Source organism: Chrysemys picta, chromosome 2, assembly GCF_011386835.1.
Source record: "Chrysemys picta bellii isolate R12L10 chromosome 2, ASM1138683v2, whole genome shotgun sequence".
Taxonomy (NCBI): Eukaryota; Metazoa; Chordata; order Testudines; family Emydidae; genus Chrysemys; species Chrysemys picta.
In genome coordinates this window covers 3223522-3244011 of record NC_088792.1, presented here as the reverse complement: position 1 = coordinate 3244011, position 20490 = coordinate 3223522, and the positions used below count along the sequence as shown (strand labels likewise).

Sequence of the window (20490 nt, the reverse complement as noted above, 5' to 3'; positions counted from 1 at the left end):
GGGTCCCTGGAGCGGCGGGGGATCGGGGCACCGGGCGGGGGGCGTTGGGGGGTCCCTGGGGCGGCGGGGGATCGGGGCACCGGGCGGGGGGCGTTGGGGGAGGGGCCCTGGGGCGGCGGGGGATCGAGGCACCGGGCGGGGGGTGTTGTGGGGGGACCCTGGGGCGGCGGGGGATCGAGGCACCGGGCGGGGGGTGTTGTGGGGGGGTTCCTGGGGCGGCGGGGGATCGAGGCACCGGGCGGGGGGTGTTGTGGGGGGGTTCCTGGGGCGGCGGGGGATCGGGGCACCGGGCGGGGGTCCCTGGGCGGGGTAGCGGGCGGGAGGGAGCCCCGGAGCGGAGGAGAAGGGGGTTCCAGGGGTTCCTTGCACCAGCGGCAGCCCGGCGCTCGCGCCCCCGCCAGGTGTAGCCCACACCGGCGCTCTCCGGCAGCCCAACGGCCCCGGAAGGACGTCCCCGCCCGCAGCGAGGCGAACGCCGCGCGGCAGCGCCCCCGGCGGCTCGGCGGCGGAACTGCAGGGGGCGGCCGCCGGAGCCGGTCTCAGCCCCTGCGGGACACCCCCCGCCCCAAGCCTTAGCTGTGGGGCAGGGCACGGGGGGCGCCCCTCGCCGTCCCCTGCAGGGTCTGGCTAGACCCCACCCCCCCGTTACACCTGGCAGGGGCGGGGAGGCGGCATCTCCTCCTCCCCCCAGCAAACGCGCCCCAGCGAGAGCAGGGCACCCCTGTCCCAGGACCCCTGGCCAGCTGGCGCTGGGCAATGGGGGGGGGGGGGTCCCTGCTGTCACCCTCCCCCGGTGCCAGCCACTGAGATCCTCCCGCGCCCATGTCTCAATGCCGACCCCTAGTGGCAGGGGGCAGTTGCTAGTCCCTCAGCCCCAGGCCGGGGGTGGCAGGTTGTGCCCTACCCTCCGCCCTGGAAGATTTTTCAGGGTTAGGCAACAGCAGCCCAACACCAGACGAGGGGACTGGGACCGGCCACCTAGCACCCCTCTGCCATTCCCAGGCAAGCCGAGGAGCTGGGCCCCCTAGACTGGAACAGAGGGAGAGTCGGGTGTGCCGGCCAACGTGGGCACAAACTTGGGGGGGGGGGGGGGGAGGCCAGCACAGTGGCCATGCGCTACCACAAGCTTTTCAGGAGCACACGCTGGTGGCTCCATTCACATCAGTCTTAAACTTCAGGTTAATGCACGAGATTCACTTAAGTGTTTCATACACCTCTAACGTCAGCCCTGGACTAGTGCCTTCGGCACTCACTGCCTCCGTTTCCCCCTCTGTCCAATGGGCACATTCACTGACCTCACAACGCTGGGGGTGTTAATGAATAGGCCTGACCCTGAAAATGGGTCTTTCACCTGCCAAGCATTGGGAACGTGCTAGTGAAACTCAGCTTGTAGCAGGCGGAGGTTAGAGTGGCAGCCGCAAGGGGAGGAGTGGAAGATAGACCAGTGGAAAAACCAGAGGTGGGCTGGGTTAGTGACGCTCATTAAGCAAGTTACACAGGTGGCCGAATGGAAAGGGGTATGGTACAAAACACAGACATGCACCTGACTCGAAACCAAGGGAAAGACGTTTAGTTAGAGGCACCGTGTTCATTCAACTGATATTTACACAAGTGTTTGAATTCCCTCCTTGTCCGCATGGTTTGGATCGTTCAGGAGACACCCTGCCAGGTTTTACTGTCACCAACCCAGCAGCTCTTTAGGATGTTTACTGGAAAGTGGACTCAGAAACCATGATCTACTTGACCAAGAGTGACACCCCCTCCATTTATGAATCTGAATGGACTGTGGCCACCTTTCCACTGGCCACAAACCAAACAAGCCTGAGCCTGCCTGCTATCAAACTCCCCTCACCAGAGCGGAACGAAGAGCTGTGGGACTCTGCTCTCCTCCTGGGAGGATCACCTCTCTTTTCTCCCCCCACCCCCACCATCCCTCCTCACTGTCCCTTTGCTCCATTCTCCAACTCACTGCCACCTTCCTCCCCATCCCCCCCAGTGCTGCCCCTTCCAGGCTTGCTTTACTCCATCCAGCTGCTCACTGCAGGCCCTCGGTCCCTCTTGCTTTTAAGCTCTCCACTCTGTGGGTCTAATCCTACAAAGTGCTGAGCTGTGCCATCAACTCCCATGGCAGTCAACAGGACCGGAGACCACTCAGTACCTGGTAACATCAGGCTTAGACTGTGCACCTCCCTCCTTCTTTCCACCCAGCATAAACCTTCCCTTCCAAACAGGGCGGGGAGGAAGTCCCCGTTCCAGCCCCTGGCCCGTAGGTAGGAGCGCTGATCATGGCGTTTCAACACCACCGGGCTTTTTAGTTTAGTGCTTCCCTCTCCTGGCTCGGTGTGGCAGCAAAATGAGATGGAACAACAGTGAAAGTGGAACCTGTACCCCCCCCCCCCCCCCCCCCGAATATCCACAAGCCAATGAATAGCTGGCAACACCTCCCAACCTGAAAGCCCCCCCCCGGAAAAAGTTCATATTTATTACCAAAGAGACTTTAACCAGGAGTCAGCTGCACATCATGGCCTATGTTCTCAGCAGTGACAAGTGATTTGGGGGGCCCCCTCAGTTTTCGATGTGGCCTTCAAGAGGTCTGATTTTAAGCAAGTGCCAAGCAGGCTCCGTTAAGGCGTCTCCAGCTGGGCTCCCAAAATTTAGACCCTGTTAAAATAATTTTAACTTTGGAAAGCACGTTGGGCTCTACTGATGAAAAGTGCCACGTGAGAACTAGGTAGTTTTATTAAATACCCCTTACAGGATGGTGGCCTGAAACTGCCAGCAGTTATAAAACAGTTATCCAGCACTGGTTGTAGGCTGGATGTTTAAGGAATTTAGTGGGTTGTTTTAGGCTGCGATTTTCCAAGCAGCCTCAGGGAAGGTGATGCCCCACAGTTGGCTGTCTAACTCCTGTAGGGAGACATGGTGGGTGAGGTAATCTCTTATCGGAATTTGGTCCAATAAAAGGAGATTCCCTCACCCACCTTGTCTCTCATATCCTGGGACCAACACAGCTATGACAACACTGCACACTCCTGTAGGTCGAATTGGAAATCCCAGCTTCCCTGTACGTCACATGACGTCAGGACCTGCAAGGCACTCCCCGCCCAGGGACTCCTGCCCAGTCTCTCTCACACACAAAGAGGTCTAGCTGGGGTTTGTTGCTCAGGGGACAGGGCGCTGCCCATGGGGCAGTGGTTCCCCAGGTGGATTTTCAGGTGGCAGTTCAGTGACTGTTTGTAGCGGAAGCTCTTCTCGCACTGGGGGCAGCGGTGGAGTCTCTCGCCCGTGTGCACGCGCTGGTGCTTCAGCAGGTGGTGCTTGCGGATGAAGCACTTGTCGCACTGGGCACAGGCGTAGGGCCGCTCCCCGGTGTGGATGCGGAAGTGGTTGGTGAGCTGGGATTTCTCCGTGAAGCGCTTCCCGCACTCCCCGCAGTGGTAGGGCCGCTCCCCCGTGTGGATGCGGAAGTGGCTGGTGAGCTTGGACTTCTCGGTGAAGCTCTTCTGGCAGGTGGGGCACTGGAAGGGGCGCTCGCCCGTGTGCAGCCGCCGGTGATCGACCAGGTAGTACTTCTGGGTGAAGCTCTTCTCGCACTCGGGACACTGGTAGGGCCGCTCGCCCGTGTGCACGCGCTGGTGCTTCAGCAGGTGGTGCTTGCGGATGAAGCGCTTCCCGCACTGAGCACAGGCATAGGGCCGCTCGCCGGTGTGCGTGCGGTAGTGGTTGGTGAGCTTGGACTTCTCCGTGAAGCTCTTCTCGCAGTCGGTGCACTGGTAGGGCCGCTCCCCCGTGTGGATCCGCTGATGCCGGACCAGCTGCGAGGGGTGGGTGAAGTTCTTCCCGCAGTCTGTACAGAGCAGCGAGCCCTCGCCCTTCCCCGCGTGGAGTCGCTGGTGGACGAGGAGGCTTATCTTCAGTCTGAAGCTCTTCCTGCACTTAGCGCAGGTGTACGGGCCTGCGTGACTGACCTGGTGCTTGAGAAGGCTGGATTTGAGGCTAAAGTTTATCTCGCCCTCAGAGCATTTGTAGGGCTTCACACCTGCCAGGACCTGGCTTCTCTGGGGATGTAGGAGACTGGATTTCTGACTGAGGCCTTCTCCACATGCTGGAGAAATGCAGACTCCCCCTGCTGTGTGGACTCCCTGGTGCACTGCGAATAACTGCTTACAGACAAAGCTTTCCCCACATTCATTGCATATATATGGCCCCTCTCCTGGGTGACTTTCCTCCTGCTCAGTGGCTGGTGCAAGGCCGCTGAAGTCTCCTCCACACAGAGTGGGCTGGCCCAGGCTGCTTCCTGCAGGGTTTCCGTGCTGTGTCAGTGAGCTGCACTGAGTTCTGGGGCTCCATCTCGCAGCAGGTCTCTGGAAATCCTGCTCTGAGCTTCCTTGCGCCCCCCTGGGAAGTTCCGGGATGGCAGCACTGTCCTCAAGACACCACTCATCTGCTGGAATACAAAGGGAATCCAGAGAGGATTTAACAGCAACCTCTTCCCAGGACATTCCTCAGTCACCAGGGAAGCCCAGGAAGGTGTTTGTGAGTGGAGAGGGTTCCTGTCTGCAGAGTGCCTAGCACACTGCTGGAGCCATACAAATAAATAATCATAAAGCCCCCCCCGCTTCACCATAGCTACCTTGTCCTTACATACTTATCACCTTCCCATCCCCATGTTCTGGTCCTCCAGTCTGTGATCTACCTCCACTGCCCAGTAACTTCCCTCTTCTCTGCCGGCAAAGCATTTCCTGTGTACGTAACTCACCCTTGATGGGATCTGTAGGGATTTCTCTCTCCACCAAGCCCCCCTGACTCTCAGCACATGGCGTTTCCTCTTGTTTAATCCATGAGCTGTCGCTGGGAGTAGAAATGGGAGATCCTGTTCACGGGAAGGAGAATGACATTAGGTTTCTCTCACATCCACTGAACCCTTTAGGGAGGATTTCAGGGCAGATGGCAACAGCTGGCTGGCGCCAACACTAGCTGTGAATGGCGAAAACTCCCACAGAGAAGGAACATGTTGCTCGAGCTCATCAGAAGAAATATAACAACTACAAGAGCACAGGAAGATCATGTTAATTTCCTGCCCTTGATGACTTCTTGCTGCTTCCAGTTGCTCTGGTCAGTTCCTCCTCACCTGTGCTGGGATCCGGCGGGGTTTCTCTTTTTTGAGATTCCTGCTGTTCCTGGACTCGAGACTCTACCCCAGCTTCAATCGGGGACTGAGCATCAGGCGTGGAAGCAGCATTGTCTGTTCATGGGAAAGGACATTAAGGGGATTGGGGTTTGGTTAATAATTCACTGAGTTCACACCTACAAATCCACAGACTCTTTCACTAGTTTAAACCAGCCCCCTTCCATCACCAGAGGCCATGGCTAGCACCCGTGGCAGTAAATGAGAGGGTGGCTGCTCTTTTCGTAACCGACAGGGCTGACGTGGGACTGGCTCGCTTTGTCTGGGCTCAGGCACTGTGAGCTGATCACAGGAGCGCTCCCCGAATCTGATCAGCCAAGTAGTGTGGAGCAGGATACGCTTTAGGGACCCCCCATCATGCATGGGGAGAGAGATCAGGAAGAGGGGCTCCCTACCTCCTTGTGCATAAGACCAGAGTCTTCCAGAGGCCGGGCTAGCAGGTGCCTACAGCCTGAGCAGCATCTGGCACTTCCAAGATCTGACTGATACTAAAGGAATTTTCAACTCATCTTTACCCAGCGAGATCAACGTCTCATAGTTGTTCCTCATTGTGTTCTTGTGAAGCTCCTCCCGCCGTTGCTCTAAAACCCCCCACTCCTGCCCGGAGAAACAGCCCGAGACCTCATCGAACTTCACAGGGACCTGAAATCACAAGCATCACACCCTCAGCACCTCCTGCCCCCACTGGGTATTCAGCATCTCCCCTCCCCAGCACAGTGTCACACAAACCTCCTTCATCATCACCTTCAGAGCGTGACGCAGCTCACCCCTGCCTCTCACAGCGCCCCCAACGCTCCCTCTCATGCCAGTACTCTGCCCAGTCCCCTCTTCTTAACACTCTGTCAGCTTCTCCAGGTTCTGACTTTATGTCTCTTCTCATGCTGCACTTTACATCCTGAAAGCTTCCAGCAGTGCGTATGCCAAGCTTTCTCCCTCATGCCTTCTCCAAACCCAATACTTTCATCTAGCCTTCCACTGCTGACTGGGCATGGCTCTACTCCCCTCTTCATGCCTTAGCCTGCAATAGTTTGATTGATGTAACCGCAGGTACCTCGCCCCTGGCCCCCTCAAACCTCTCCCTGCCAGCAGGGATACCTGCTCGCCGAATCTGTGATCGCTCTATGGGAGGAGACCACGGCTAGGATGCTCTGGACCAATTAATATCACCTGTTTTCCCTTTACCCCCTTTCCTCCTCTCTCTGGGTGCCGAATCAGCAATTGCATCCCTCGCTCCTTATGAAGGAAAATACATAAAACCAAAGACTGGCACTTAAACTGATCACTGACCAGTTGCATACTACGAAGAGCTGCAGGCTCAATACTACAGGTTAACTCTCGATTACCAACATTCAAATCGATAGCTCTAGACTACACTTGCTAATTTCCTGTTCTCATTGCATGGCTCCCTGTACTCACTCCGGATCTGAGAGCCTGTCATAGCATATTAGGATAAGACAGAGTGTCTTGTAGTTCTCCCCCTTTTATTGGTCTGTAGATGGGGAGGAGCAGAATGGAACCAAGGAGCCCCGACCAGTGCTTCGTTGTGCACCCAGTCTATCCAAGCCATTTTGTAACAGACCTGAATATCCCTGGGCTACACACCCCTGGGACATCTAATAGAGGGGACAGCTTTACTTCTGCCCCTCAGTGCTAGCTGGGATACTGTTACCTTGGGGACTTCTCCCTGGGCGCCTGGGGGAAGTTTTAGGATCCAGACATCTTTTTTCTTCAGCAGGTTCTCCATGTTCTCCAGCCTCCTCTGCAGCAGCCCGTACTCCTGGATCAGAGTTCCCAGCACGGCCCACTTACTCTCCAGCTGGTTCCCAAACTCCACCACTGTCCTCTCGCAGCCGACTAGTTTGTTCTCCGCCATCCCCATTCTTCCCTCTAGCGTCAACAGTCGCGTGGCATGCGACTCCACGGCTGTCTCCACAGTCACCTCGGGCCACATGGCAGTCTGTTCCAGCGGCAGCTGCATTTCTGCCTCAGAAGTATGATCAGAGGCAGCCGGGGGGGTTAAAGGCACTGGTTGCTCTGCTGTGACATCCCATTGCGGAGCCTGCTTGCAAGGAGAAAAGAAGAGATCGGCGACAAAGCGAAAGGGCGTCCGGCCCGGCCCGCTCACGTGTTCCAGGCTGCTCCACGCTCTCTGGGCATGAGAGTTAATCTTTTACGGCTGCCTTCCAGATGCAACAACAAAAATGCCAACAGACCCCTCTCTGTCAGCCTCACGTTGGTGGGTTTGGGACTCTAACAATATAAAATTCTCAGGCTTGTCACCGACATACTCGCTACACCTGCTGATCTGAACGCTTCTTCCACCAGGGGACCTAATTCCGCTGCCATTTCAAAACAGACGTGGAGAAGGTTCTTGGGGACCACATGCCAGGCCTATCCCACACCAGAGACTCTTACCACTCAGCTGAGTGGTGTTCCATGCGTGACATTTCTCACCGCTGGAAAGAGCCAACCATCGCCCCCACGGCCTGACCATGAGCAGTCGGAGAGGTGTGCAGGGGAGGGAGTCGCAGGATGGAAGAGAGCCTGGAGAAACCAGCAAGATGGGTGTATCGGAGAGGGACCAGGCCAGCCTTTGTTCAAGTGGAAGGAATGTTAGAGCCTGGGAAGGCCAGTTGGGGGGTAACACGAGCCTGGAGGCTCTGGTGCTGCCAATATCTGTCTCCTCCTACTCCTCTTCCCTGCTCCTGACAAGCACACGCCAACTGGGCACCAGCGGGGGGGCAGCGGGGAGAGACTGAGAGCAGGAAGAGACAGACAGTGTCCAAGCACTCAGTGCTGAGAAAACCCTGCTCGGTCCCTGCTGAGGGCGAGAGACTCTGTGAGCACGTGTGAGGATGGCATGGATCAGCATCACAGCCCTGGCACCACAATGGGCAGCCAGGCCCGCGTAACCAGGTTGACATTGCTGTTGCTAGGACGCCCCAGAGGGCATGGCCCCCACGTGCTGCACTGCGTGTTGATTGTTGGGCACACGACAGCCTGCGGCCGGCGGCCACCCGGGTAGGTGCCTGGATGAGCCCGGAAGGCCCGGAAACAGGCTCCGTAGGGAGGGTGGGAAACGGCCGTGCGGTGGAAAAGGGGCTGAAGAGACACAACTGTGGCGTGTTTGCTGCAACTGGTTCAGACTCGCGTCCCGAACTGGGACAAAAACACGGTTGCGGTTATAGTGTAGACAGGACCTCCAGTGCCTCACCCCCCTGCAGCCTGAACCCTCCCGCTCACACTTGGCTCTCAACCGCTTCCCGGCTTCTCCCGGGGGGACAGAGACCCAGGCCCCCCGGGAACTACCAGAGACCGGACAAACCCGAGTCCTCCAGCGGCCAAGCGCCCGGGAAGGCCCGAAGCCAGCGGGGCTGGTGGGAGCGGGGGCCGGTCCCTGCTCCCCGCCCCGGAGCCACCCCCCGCCCGGCCGGGCAGCCCCGCGCTCCCCGCGGCCCGGCTCCCGGGGCCCAGGCCGGGCGGGGAGAAGCTCCCGGGGCCCGAGGCTCCCCCGCCCGCCGGGCCCTTACCTGGGCAGCGGCCCGCTCGGCCATGGCCCCCCCGGGCGGGGCTTCTCCAGCGGGCCCGGCCCGGCCCGGCCGAGCTCCGCTCCCGCTCCGGGCTGGGCAGAGTCCCGGCGCCGCCTCGCCTCGCCTCGCCACGGGCCGGCCCCGCTGCCGGGCGGAGCAGAGCGAGCGCCGCCGGGAGGGAGGGAGCCGCGGCCTGGCTGCCGGGGCCCGGGAGCGGCGGGGCGGGGAGGAGCGGGGCGGCAGCGGCCCCTGGCGGCGGGTGGGGTGTGACCGGAGCCCGGCTGGGGCAGGCGGCGCTGAGCCTGGTGGATCCCAGCTGGGGGCGCTTGGGGCGCCGGGCTCGTCCTGGGACCAGCAGCCGCAAGGCAGCGAAGTCTAGCGGGTGTCTGTTAGCCAAGGTGCTCAGCCGCCACCCTGGGGTGCCCCTAAGGCCTCTGGCTGCCAAGCAGGGACAGGCGGGGGCTGCAGGATTGATTGCGTGTTGTGTTCATTCCCCCTGAAGCACCTGGCGTTGGCCCCTGTCCAAGGACAGGCCACTGGGGTGGATGGACCATTGCCCTGCCAGCATGACCCTTCTTAGGATTAGATTTCATAGAATGGTAGAATCTCAGGGTTGGAAGCAACCTCAGGAGGTATCTAGTATAGTATAACCCACTGCTCAAAGCCGGATCAATCCCCAGACAGATTTTTGCCCCAGATCCCTAAATGTCCCCCTCAAGGATTGAACTCAAAACCCTGGGTTTAACAGGCTAACACTCAACCACCAAGCTATCCCTCCCCATGGAGAGATTTTTGTTGGGAAATGTCAATTTCACCTACACAGAAACCTACCAGAAATGTTCCTATCTCTACTAATGGACGTTTACAGACAGGTAAAAGAAGACAAATGCTGCCTGAGAACTTATTAGCGTTTGATTTTAAATGAAGGGGTATTTGTATTTGGATATTTGGACATGTTGACAGATGGTGTTTTAACAGTGATAAAGCCTTATCTTTTTGACTCTCAAATTTGACTGTTGTAAAATCATTAAAAAATAAAAATCAAATTCTGCCAAGTCTATGGAAAAAGCAGTCAGGACACCACAATTCTAGTCTCTATTTGCTGGGGGATCTCTTGCACAAGTCTCCACGCCGTGCCTGTTTCCCCTCTGACCGTTTGTCTTTATTTAGATTGTAAGCACAGTGCCCAGGACCGCGCTGGACCATTCATGTTGATATGGCTCCGTGTAAACATATACATCTAGGAACAAAGAATATAGGCCATACTCACAGGCTGGGGGACTCTATCCTGGGAATCAGTGACTCTGAAAAAGATACGGGGGTCATGGTGGATAATCAGCCGAGCTCCCAGTGCAATGCTATGGCCAAAAGGACTAATGCGATCCTGGGATGTGTAAACAGGGGACACTTGAGCAGCAGTACAGAGGTTATTTTATCTCTTATCTGGCACTGGTGCAACTGCTGCTGGAATCCTGTGTCCAGTCCTGGTGCCCACAATTCAGGAAGAATGCTGGTAAATTGGAGAGGATGCAGAGAAGAGCCATGGCAATAATTAAAGGATTAGAAAATCTGCCTTCTAGTGCTTGAGCTATCCATTTAACTTAACAAAGAGAAGGTTAAGGAGCGACTTGATCACAGTCTATAAGTATCTACACGGGGAACAAATATTTAATCATGGGCTCGTCAATCTAGCAGACAAAGGTATAACATGATCCAATGGCTGGAAATTGAAGCCAGACAAATTCAGATTGGAAATACGGTGTCATTTTTTTAATGGTGAGAATCATTAACCACAAGGGTCGTGGTGGATTCTCCATCACTGATGATGGAGTGTTTGGTGAGAAAGCGCTTAGCCCTGAAGTCCTTCTTTCTCTGAGCGCAGTGGCATGGCCTCTCTGCTGTGTGACGGCTGGTGTGTTCTCAGCAAAGCTCCTCTCTTGCCATGGGCAGCAGTACGGTCTGTCTGGGTGGGGTTTTGGAGCGCCTGGTGAGGGGGTGTTGCTCAATGAAGCCTTTCCCACACACAGTGCAGCAGAAGGGCCTCTCCCTGGATTGGTTCATTTGTGAATGGGGAGATATGATCTAAAGCTAACGCTTTTCAGGCACCTAGAGCAATGATATGGACTCCTCTCCAGGCCTTGCGAGACGCTGCTTTTGGCTAGAGCTTTCCACACAGCTATATGGTTCCTTTGCCACAGGAGTCTCCAGATGGTCAATAAAATCCAAGATCATAGAATCATAGAATATCAGGGTTGGAAGGGACCTCAGGAAGTCATCTAGTCCAACCCCTGCTCAAAGCAGGACCATTCCCAACTAAATCATCCCAGCCAGGGCTTTGTCAAACCTGACCTTAAAAACCTCTAAGGAAGGAGATCCCACCACCTCCCTAGGTAACCCATTCCAGTGCTTCACCACCCTCCTAGTGAAATAGTGTTTCCTAATATCCAACCTAGACCTCCCCCACTGCAACTTGAGACCATTGCTCCTTGTTCTGTCATCTGCCACCACTGAGAACAGCTGAGCTCCATCCTCTTTGGAACCTCCCGTCAGGTAGTTGAAGGCTGCTATCAAATCCCCACTCTCTCTTCTCCAGACTAAATAACCCCAGTTCCTTCCTCATAAGTCACGTGCCTCGGCCCCCTAATCATTTTTGTTGCCCTCCACTGGACTCTCTCCAATTTGTCCACATCCCTTCTGTAGTGGGGGGACAAAACTGGACACAATACTCCAGGTGTAGCCTCACCAGTGCCGAATAGAGGGGAATAATCACTTCCCTCAATCTGCAGGCATTGCTCCCACAAATACAGCCCAAAATGCCGTTGGCCTTCTTGGCAACGAGGGTACACTGTTGACTCATATCCAGCTTCTCATCCTCTGTAATCCCCAGGTCTTTTTCTGCAGAACTGCCGCTTAGCCAGTCAGTCCCCAGCCTGTAGTGGTGCATGGGATTCTTCCTTCCTAAGTGATAATAATATGGCATAACTAAGGTATGTTTTATGCAAGATGTGTCATGTGAGGTATCATTGGAAAGGTTCTGATCTACTGACTACGATTATCCTATTTGTATCATGTATCATTTCTGTATCTGAAGTTAGGAATATTGACTATGTAACAATACACCTGGGGAATGCCCACCAGACAGTAGGCAATCAGCCTGAATGGGCCATTAAGGAGAACAATAGGACTTTGAAGATACTAATCTCGCACCTTCCTGAGAAGCTTCCTGGGATGCTGCTTTGACACTGCAGGGTCATGTGATCGTGTCACCTTGTACTGGACACCTTGGACTGCTAGTATTTTTCCACTAGTAGGGGGTGGGGATCAAACTGGGAAACAAAGAATTCCCGCCATATGTAAATCCTATTTAAGGCTGGGGAGTGAGTTAATCAGGGTCGGTGCTTCACTGAATCCCGGCCCAAGATGACTGCTAAAAACACCTAAAACTGAACTGGGGAAGAACTGGACCCAGGCTAGAAGTGTCTGGCCTGTGAAAGGGATATCTGGAATTCTAAGCTGCAAGCAAAAGAAGTTTGTCTTCAAGAATCTCTGCAACCTGCTTAAAACAACATTTATGGTGAGAAATTACTACTTGTAGCCAGTTTCTTTAGTGAAATAAGCTTAGTTTGTGTGTTTGCTTTGTTTGCTCAGTAATCTAATTTGATCTGTTTGCTATTCCTTATAATCACTTAAAATCTATTCCTTGTAGTTAATAAATTTTTGTTTTCTCTAAACCAGTTTGTGCAATTCATAACTAGGGAGGCAAAACGCTTCCTCCACATTGAGGGAGGGGGCTATTTTCCTGAGCTTATGCTGTACAGATTTCTGTGCAGCGCTAGACAATATAATTTTGGGGTTGCACCCCAGAGGGGGTGTGCACTTGAGTCCTGGGCAATCCCCTAGCTGAGTCTTCCCATGCAGAGCTGATTTCAGTGCCTGTGTCTTCCTGCAGCTGGGCATGTCCCTACCTCTGTGTGTGCACGCTAGAGGAGACTTGCGGGCCTGGCACAGCAGGACAGGGTGAGGGAGCCCAGGCTGGTGGAACGAGTGGTCTCATTGGGACCCCAGTATGTCAGGTGGCACCCTGGAGTGGTGGATTTTCCAAAGGGTAGAGCAGAAAATGACCCATGGGAGTTCAGAGAGACAGCAGACTGACAGGACTGCAAAGAGCCCCAAGGAATCTGCTCGGTATAAGAGAGGTTGCAGTGACCTCCTTGTTCTGGAGGACGCTCACACGGAAGAGGGGCCACGTACCTCCACGGATCCTGGGCAAAGGCAGCGGGATCTCTTGGAACATGCCAAAGTCCTGGCTCTGGAGGTAGCTATGCACTGAAAGTGAGTATATGCATCAGGAACCGTCAACATGGATTCACCAAGGGCAAGTCATGCCTGACCAACCTGATTGCCTTCTATGATGAGATAACTGGCTCTGTGGATATGGGGAAAGCAGTGGACGTGATATATCTTGACTTTAGCAAAGCTTTTGGTATGGTCTCCTACAGTATTCTTGCCAGCAAGTTAAAGAAGTATGGATTGGATGGATGGACTGTAAGATGGACAGAAAGCTGGCTGGATTGTCGGGCTCAATGGGTAGTGATCAATGGTTCCACGTCTAGTTGGCAGCCGGTATCAAGCGGAGTGCCCCAGGGGTCAGGCCCTGTGCTTGTTCTCTCATGCAGCACTGGCTTGCCGGATCTCCCGCAACTTGTCATCCTGAGCCCTCTTCTTTCTCCTCCTTATCTGGCGCAGACATTCCGCCGGTGAGCAGGGGGAGGCCCTGAAAGCTGCAATGGAGCAGCTGCAGAGAAAACACACCAAGGCACCGCTGTCAATATCTGGAGGCAGATCCCCAGCTGCTGCAAACCAGTGTAGCTCCATTGCATTCAACAGGACTCTGACCGTTTACACCAGTTGAGGATCTGGCCCTTAGAATGCATCCGTATTAAGGAAGCACAGGAGTGGGTTAGGGAGGAGAACCTAGAACTGATGGAAGGAAGATGAACCAAGAAAAAATTAGATTGGATCTCACCTTATTATCCTCTGGGTGCTTACAAATTCTTTAATCATTAGCAGGGCCGGCTTCAGGCACCAGCTTAACAAGCAGGTGCTTGGGGCGGCCAAGGGAGAGGGGCGGCATGTGCGGCAATTCGGGGGCGGCAGGTCCCTCACTCCCTCTAGGAGCGAAGGACCTGCTGCCGAACTGCCGCCGCTGATCGTGGCTTTTTTTTCCGCCCCCCCCCCCCCCAATTGCCGCCGCCGGTCGCGATTGCGATCGCGGCTTTTTTTTTGCTTGGGGCGGCAGAAATGCTGGAGCCGGTCCTGATCATTTAGTCCAGTATCTTGCCAGAGATCAAAGTAAGGCTGACTGTCTATAACTCCCCTGATCCTCCTTTCCCCCCTCTTTAAAGATAGGTTCTCTGTTTGCCCTTCTCCAGTCCTCTGAACCGCAGCTATCCCAGGAGTTCTCCGAGACAATCACCAGTGGTTCAGAGACGGCTTCACCTAGTTCCTTAAGTACCCTAGGGTGCACTGAATCAAGCTCTGCCAACTTGAATACATCTCACTTATTTAAATATTCATTCTTTAACCTGTTTTTTCCTATTCTGGCCTGCTTTCCTTCCCCCTGAATATTAATATTAATTGTGTTAAACATCTGGTCACAATTAACCTTTTTAGTGAAGACTGAAGCAAAAAAGGTATTAAACACTTCAGCCTTCTGTGCCATCTGATAAAATTTCCTTCTGTGTCATTAGCTCTCCTTCCCCGTTAAGTAATGGACTTGTACGTTTCTTTGTCCTTGTCTTGCTTCTAATGTATTTATAGAACCTCTTTGTCCTGCCTTTTAAGTCCCTTGCTAGTTGTAACTCATTTTGTGCCTTACCCGTTCTGATTTTGTCCCAGCATGCTTGTGCTGTCCTTTTGTAGTCATCCTTAGCAATTTGTCCACGTTTCCTCTTTTTACTGTTTGATTTTCAGATCATTACAGATCTCCTGAGGTAGCCATATTGGTCTCGTATTATTCTACCTATCTTTCCTTCACATCAGGATAGTTTGCCATTGTGCCTTTAATATTGTCTCTTTTACAAACTGCCAGCTCTCCTGAACTCCTTTTTCCCTTAGATTTTCTTCCTGTGGGACCTCCTTACCTACCAATTCCCTGCGTTTATTGAAGTCTGCTTTTCTGAAGCCCATTGTCTCTGTTCTGCTGCTCTCACTCCCTTCCTGCCTTGAGAATAATGACCTCTGTTCGTGGTCATTTTCACCCAAGCTGCCTTCCACCTTCAGATTCTCAACCGGTTCCTCCCTGTGAGTCAGAATCAAATCTAAAATAGTGCTCCCCGGGTACATCCTCCACCTTCTGAAACAATGCATTGACAGCTGTATTTAATTTAACCGGAGGCGTGGCGTTTCATACTTAAAAACAATGTTAGGGATGTCTGAGAAACATGACGGGCACTTTAGATCCTGTGTTGAAGACGGGGGCACCAGTGCCGGAAGTGTGGCCCTGCTCCCTGCTCCTCTCCCTCTCCCAAGGATCCGCCCCCGGCTAGGCTGGACGCCAGAGCCAGGTCACGGTAAGAGTCACTCAGGGAGCCCAGGCAGCTGTGGGGAACTCTGGATCCTCCACCTGCCTTGCGTGCAGGGCCAGAATACCCGAGAGCAGCCCCTGGCCATGTCCCCACCCCTCGGGCACGCCGCCCAAGGCAGATGGAGGGTCCGGGGCTCCTTACCATGGCTTGGCTCCGTCTTCTGGCCTGGCCAGGGGTGGGGCCTCGGGGAGAAGAGGAGGAGCAGGGGGCAGGACTCTGTGTCTAACTTAAGGCCCATCTCAGCCCCCACTGGGAAAAGGGAGGTGCTTTGTGGTGGGGGAGCTGATCTCCCTGCTGCGAAGTGCAGCCCCTACTGCTCTGAACCTGTCCGAGGCCAGGAGGGACAGGCGCCCTCAGGGGAGCAGACAGATCTATCACTGAGCAGTGGCCTATGTGAGTTAAGCTGCAGTCCAGTTACCACATGTCCACATCTCAAAACCCCGCCATTAACTAACTGGGTCCCTCGGGAGTCTGCGTTTAAGGGGGATCCTTTGTTCAGGTCAATTGCACGTAACCATCCACCTTAAAATGGGTTGGTTGGTCGCAGGGCAGTTGCCTCGTTGCATTTCTCCATCCAAGCGGGACATTGTGCCGTGTTTTATTACGGCACAAGGACACAAGTGTCATGGGGAAATTATGTTGTCCTGGACGACAAACTACTTGGAATGTCTCCTGCTCTATAACAGGGTGAGGCCACCTCCTGTGCACCCCCTTGTGGCCACTGGCCGCTCAGGGGCAACATGCCTCCATTGCCATCTTCCTCAGGCCCTCAAACTCCACCCGCTGGGTCAGTGCTGGAGATGTGGCTTAGCCTTCTGGCCAAGCCACAAACAAACAAGTCCAGCTGAAAAGTCCCAGCAAACAAAGGGTTCTTCTGCCCCTCCTGGGCTGTTCTTCAGTCTGCCCTCTGGGCCCTGTTCTTAATCCCTCTCTGGGCTAGCTTTGAGTCTTCTCCCTGCTCCAGTATAGAGCTCTCAGCCCCCAGGCTAGCTCCACTGGCATCCTGTCTGCAGACGCTGGCTCCAGGCCTTCTCCAGCGGGGTCGGGCAGCCAGCCCACTTCCTGTGATTCCTCTCCCAGCCTGAGCTCTCTCAGGCCTTGTACAAGGCCCAGGAGTCCATGAAAGCATCAGAGGACCCCTATAGACCCCTCAGGCTGGGAAGCAGCTAACTAATTATGGGTATGTCTACACTGCAGCCGGGAGCGTGCCTCCCGGCCTGGGGAGACACACTCATGCTAGCTCTGCTCAAAGTAGTGGCTAAAAGGAGCAGTGTGGACTTGGCGGCATGGACGGCGGCCACCCAAGCTCGGACCCTGGGGGCCTTGGACCCCAGTGGCTAGTCTGAGCTGCCGCCTGTGCAGCAGCAGCCACGTGGCTATTTTTAGCATGCTCGCTCAAGTAGGGGAAGAGCTATGGTATAGCAGAGGAAGCAGCATAACATTTTACAGAAAGGGAAACTGAGGCACCAAGCGACTAAGGCCAAAATATTCCAACTTAGGTAGCTAAAGTAGACCCCTGTATCCATATTAAAGCACTTAAATAAGTAGCCTCATTTGCAGACAGGCCGAGTACCCAGCAACTCCCCCTGAAATCAGTAAAATACAATCTAGATCAGGGGTAGGCAACCTATGGCACGCTTGCCAAAGGCAGCACACAAGCTGATTTTCAGTGGCACTCACACTGCCCGGGTCCTCGCCACCGGTCCGGGGGGCTCTGCATTTTAAATTAACTTTAAATGAAGCTTCTTAACCATTTAAAAAACCTTATTTACTTTATATACAACAATAGTTTAGTTCTATATTATAGACTTATAGAAAGAGACCTTCTAAAAACAGTAAAATGTATCACTGGCTCGTGAAACCTTAAATCAGAGTGAATAACTGAAGACTCGGCCCACCACTTCTGAAAGGCTGCTGACCCCCGATCTAGTTCCATACCATTCAGCACCCAGGTTTGGAAGGTTTGGCCTAGCTGATCTACCCAGTGAGTCAATTACAGAGCTAGGAATGAAACCAAGCTCTCCTGATTCCCAGCTCTGGATTTCATCACCAACACCCTCCTCCCTGCCCCCTTCAGACAGATGTCGTGTCTGAAGACTGCACAGTGTGTTCTTCTGTTGCTAGATAATCCCACCCACTAGCCTCTCCCACTGCTGAGGGCTCTGGGGCTGACACTTCTGAATCACATGCTCTCTCCAGGTACTCACCTGGCCCCCAGCACCTGAACACCTCACGCTCTGTAATGTATTTATCCTCACAGCCCCTGGGAAGGTCAGGACGTGCTACTAGAATTGTTGTACAGATGAGGAACTCAGGCCTGCCTGGAGGGGTTGGGTTTCTGTCCAGGAATCGGGCTTGATTACTTCACAGCAGGAATCAGTCTCACGGCAGGAATTGGGCTCACCTTCTCTGTGGCCGGTGTCAGGGTCCTGAGACCCAAAGAGATCCTGGCTTTTCTGGCCTCCTCGTTCTCATCCTCCAATGACTTTGGCTGGTCATCCTCAGGGGGCAGGGAGGGAGCGGGAAGCAGGGTCCACAGCCTTCCTGGGTTGGGTGATAGACTGTACAATTGTGCAAAATTGTGCACAACCGGTTGAAAGACCATACTCATAGAATTGTTACCAACGGTTCACTGTCAAACTGAGAGGACGTATCTAGTGGGGTCTGTCCTGGGTCCGCTACTAGTCAATATTTTCATTAATGACTTGGATAGTGGAGTGGGGAGTACGCTTATGAAATTTGCAGATGGCACCAAACTGGGAGGGGTTGCAAGCACTTTGGAGGACAGGATTAGAATTCAAAGTGACCTTGACAAATTGGAGAATTGGTCTAAATTCAACAAGATGAAATTTAATAAAGACAAGTGCAAAGTACTTCACTTAGGAAGGAAAACTCAAATGCACAGCTACAACCTGGGGGAAACTGATGAGGTGGCAGTGCTGCTGAGAAGGATTTGGGGGTTATAGTGAATCAGAAACTGTCCAAGAGTCAACAATGCGATGCAGCTGCCAAACAGGCTAAGATTGTTCTGGGTGTATTAACAAGAGTGTCATAGGTAACACACGGCAAGTCATTGTCCCACTCTGCTTGGCACTGGTGAGGCCTCAGCTGGAGAACTGTGTCCAGTTCTGGGCACACACTTGAGGGAAGACGTGGACAAACTGGAGAGAGTCCAGAGCAGAACAACAAAAATGATAAAAGTTTTAGCAAACTTGATCTGTGAGGAAAGGTTGAAACATGGGGCATCCTTAGTCTTGAGAAAAGAAGACTGAGGAGGGACTAGATAAGTGTCTTCAAACGTGGGAAGGGCTGCTATAAAGAGGGCCGTGCTCAATTGTTCTCCGTGTCCACTGAAGGTAGGACAAGAAGCTTAATCTGCAGCAAGGCAGATTTAGATTAGACATTAGGAAAACCTAATTCTAAGGGTAGTTAAGCTCTGGAACCGGCTCGGGCGGCGACTTAAAGGGCCTGGGGCTCCGCTGTGGTAGCGGCGGCTGGAGCCCCGGGCCCTTTAAATTGCCCCTGAGCCCCAGGGCTCCCAGCCACCTCTGCAGCTGGTAGCTCCGGGGGTGATTTAAAGGGCTACTACCGCAGCCGGAGCCCCGGGGCCTTTAAATCTTAACTATTAATGACCCAGATCCTGAACTGTGCTTTGGACGCTTGCTCCGGGGGCTGTTTTAGTTCAGCTAGCCATGGCCCCAAGGGGCCAGTTCAGTGCCGGGGATCAGCATAACACCGGCATGCCTGTGCCACCCCCTGTTTTCTTGGCCATGTTCTCTGCTAAGATGGTGGCATGGAAGAATCATTATGGTGGCTCTATGCCCCCCAAGCTGCCCCCCTTATACAGGGCTTCAGAAGCCATCCTTAACCCCTTCTGGCATCCCCCTGAGGTGAGAGGCAGGTGGAATTCGCTCCATTTCTCCGGGGGAGGAAGTGAGGCACACAGAGCTTAAGTGATGTGCCCAAGGCCGCAAAGCGTTGTGTTGCAGAGCCAGGATCAGGCGTCGGCTTAGCTCCCAGCCCCATGCTCAGGACACACCTCTCTCTGATTGACCCCCCAACGACATGACATTGAGCTCCAGCTCCTGACACACACAACATTTCTGGGCCCAGGGGCTGCTTTCTGCTGCAGCGGGGGAGGTGTGATGCTCCCATCCCGTGCATACAGGGCTTTGGGACTGGGCTTGAGAGCCCCAGACCTGGGTCCCACCAGGACAGAGAGGCCTGGCTTGGCTTCATGGAGGGGTGTCAGGGCCTGGGACCGCTGTAGGGTTTACCTGAGAGGAGTGTGGGACCCAGAAGTCTGTCGGCAGGAGCCCAGCTTCGTCGCTGTCCTGGTGCCGCAGGCCGAAGACCCAGGCTACCCCAGAACCGGGTGGTCATCGGGGAGCCTAGAAATCCGCTTGCCACGGGAAAAACGCGGAATTTGCATGTTTACAGAGAATCTTTAGCTTTTACATTGTGTAAAAAAAGAAAAGCCGGTGTGAACGAGTCACTGACCGCACCAGTGTCACCTGTTGAGTGCACCTGTCCCTTCTGGGGGTGATTTTTGAAGGCGCTTTAAAGGTACAGCAGAGCCCCGTTTATCCCCTCGAACTGGGCCCCGATGGAGAACCCAAACTTGGGCGAATCAGGAGAACTGGCAAAGAGCTGTCAACCCTTTGTTTTTGGATGCGGGGGGTTGGGGGCTGACTGCTCCAGCCCGTCGCTGTCAGCCCAAGGCGGCTGGTGGTTCGGGTCAGACAGGAGCCGGATAATGGAGACTCCCATCAGTGGGGTTCTCCTGTACATCAGGACACATTGTGCGCATTTGTGGCTGGGGAAACTCAAAGTTCACTTTAAACCTGGGGAAACGCGGATTTTTATGGGTGATTTTGGGGGGTTTACACGGAAGATCCGGATCCCTGGTGATCCGGTTTAGCGCGGCTAGGGCCGCCTGGTGCTCTGGGGCCGCCCGAGGCATTGCCGTGACCCGGGCTCGGTGCCATGGCCGCATGCCCGGAGCGCGCCCCGCCGCGCCGCTTTGTGTCCAGACCTGTGCGCGGCTCGTGCGGGCAAATCCGGAGACATCTCGGGTTCCGCGCGGCTCCGTCCCCTCCCCGCTCGCCAGCCTTTGTCTCCCTCCGCCCCCTCCGCCGGCTCCAGTTCCAGCCGGAGCGCGTCTGAGCCCGGGGAGCGGAGCCGC

The 20490-nt window shown here is 54.6% G+C and overlaps 1 protein-coding gene and 1 long non-coding RNA gene across 6 annotated transcripts in view; both read right to left on the bottom strand.

The window, feature by feature from the left end:
• Positions 1-9126, bottom strand: part of LOC101932790 (zinc finger protein 777-like) — a 38270-nt gene extending 29144 nt beyond the window's left edge. Inside the window, exons 1-7 of one of the 5 annotated variants that reach the window (XM_065586552.1) lie at positions 8719-8971; positions 7604-7732; positions 6858-7247; positions 5704-5830; positions 5132-5245; positions 4760-4873; positions 1549-4447 (exon numbers count right to left, since the gene is read on the bottom strand). In XM_065586552.1, coding sequence (XP_065442624.1) covers positions 3129-4447; positions 4760-4873; positions 5132-5245; positions 5704-5830; positions 6858-7166 — 1983 coding nt within the window. In that variant the 5' untranslated portion in view covers positions 7167-7247; positions 7604-7732; positions 8719-8971 and the 3' untranslated portion in view covers positions 1549-3128. Of the gene's footprint in view, positions 1-1548; positions 4448-4759; positions 4874-5131; positions 5246-5703; positions 5831-6857; positions 7733-8718 lie in introns of those variants that run through there. The other 4 variants (XM_065586549.1, XM_065586550.1, XM_065586551.1 and 1 more) reach the window with 4 other exon arrangements.
• An 8746-nt stretch (positions 9127-17872) lies between these two features.
• On the bottom strand, positions 17873-20481 carry LOC135981893 (uncharacterized). The gene is made up of 3 exons (XR_010599068.1): positions 20341-20481; positions 19583-19707; positions 17873-18466 (listed from the first exon to the last, which is right to left on the bottom strand). It is a non-coding gene; the product is annotated as an uncharacterized LOC135981893 (long non-coding RNA).
• Positions 20482-20490: the final 9 nt, after the last annotated feature.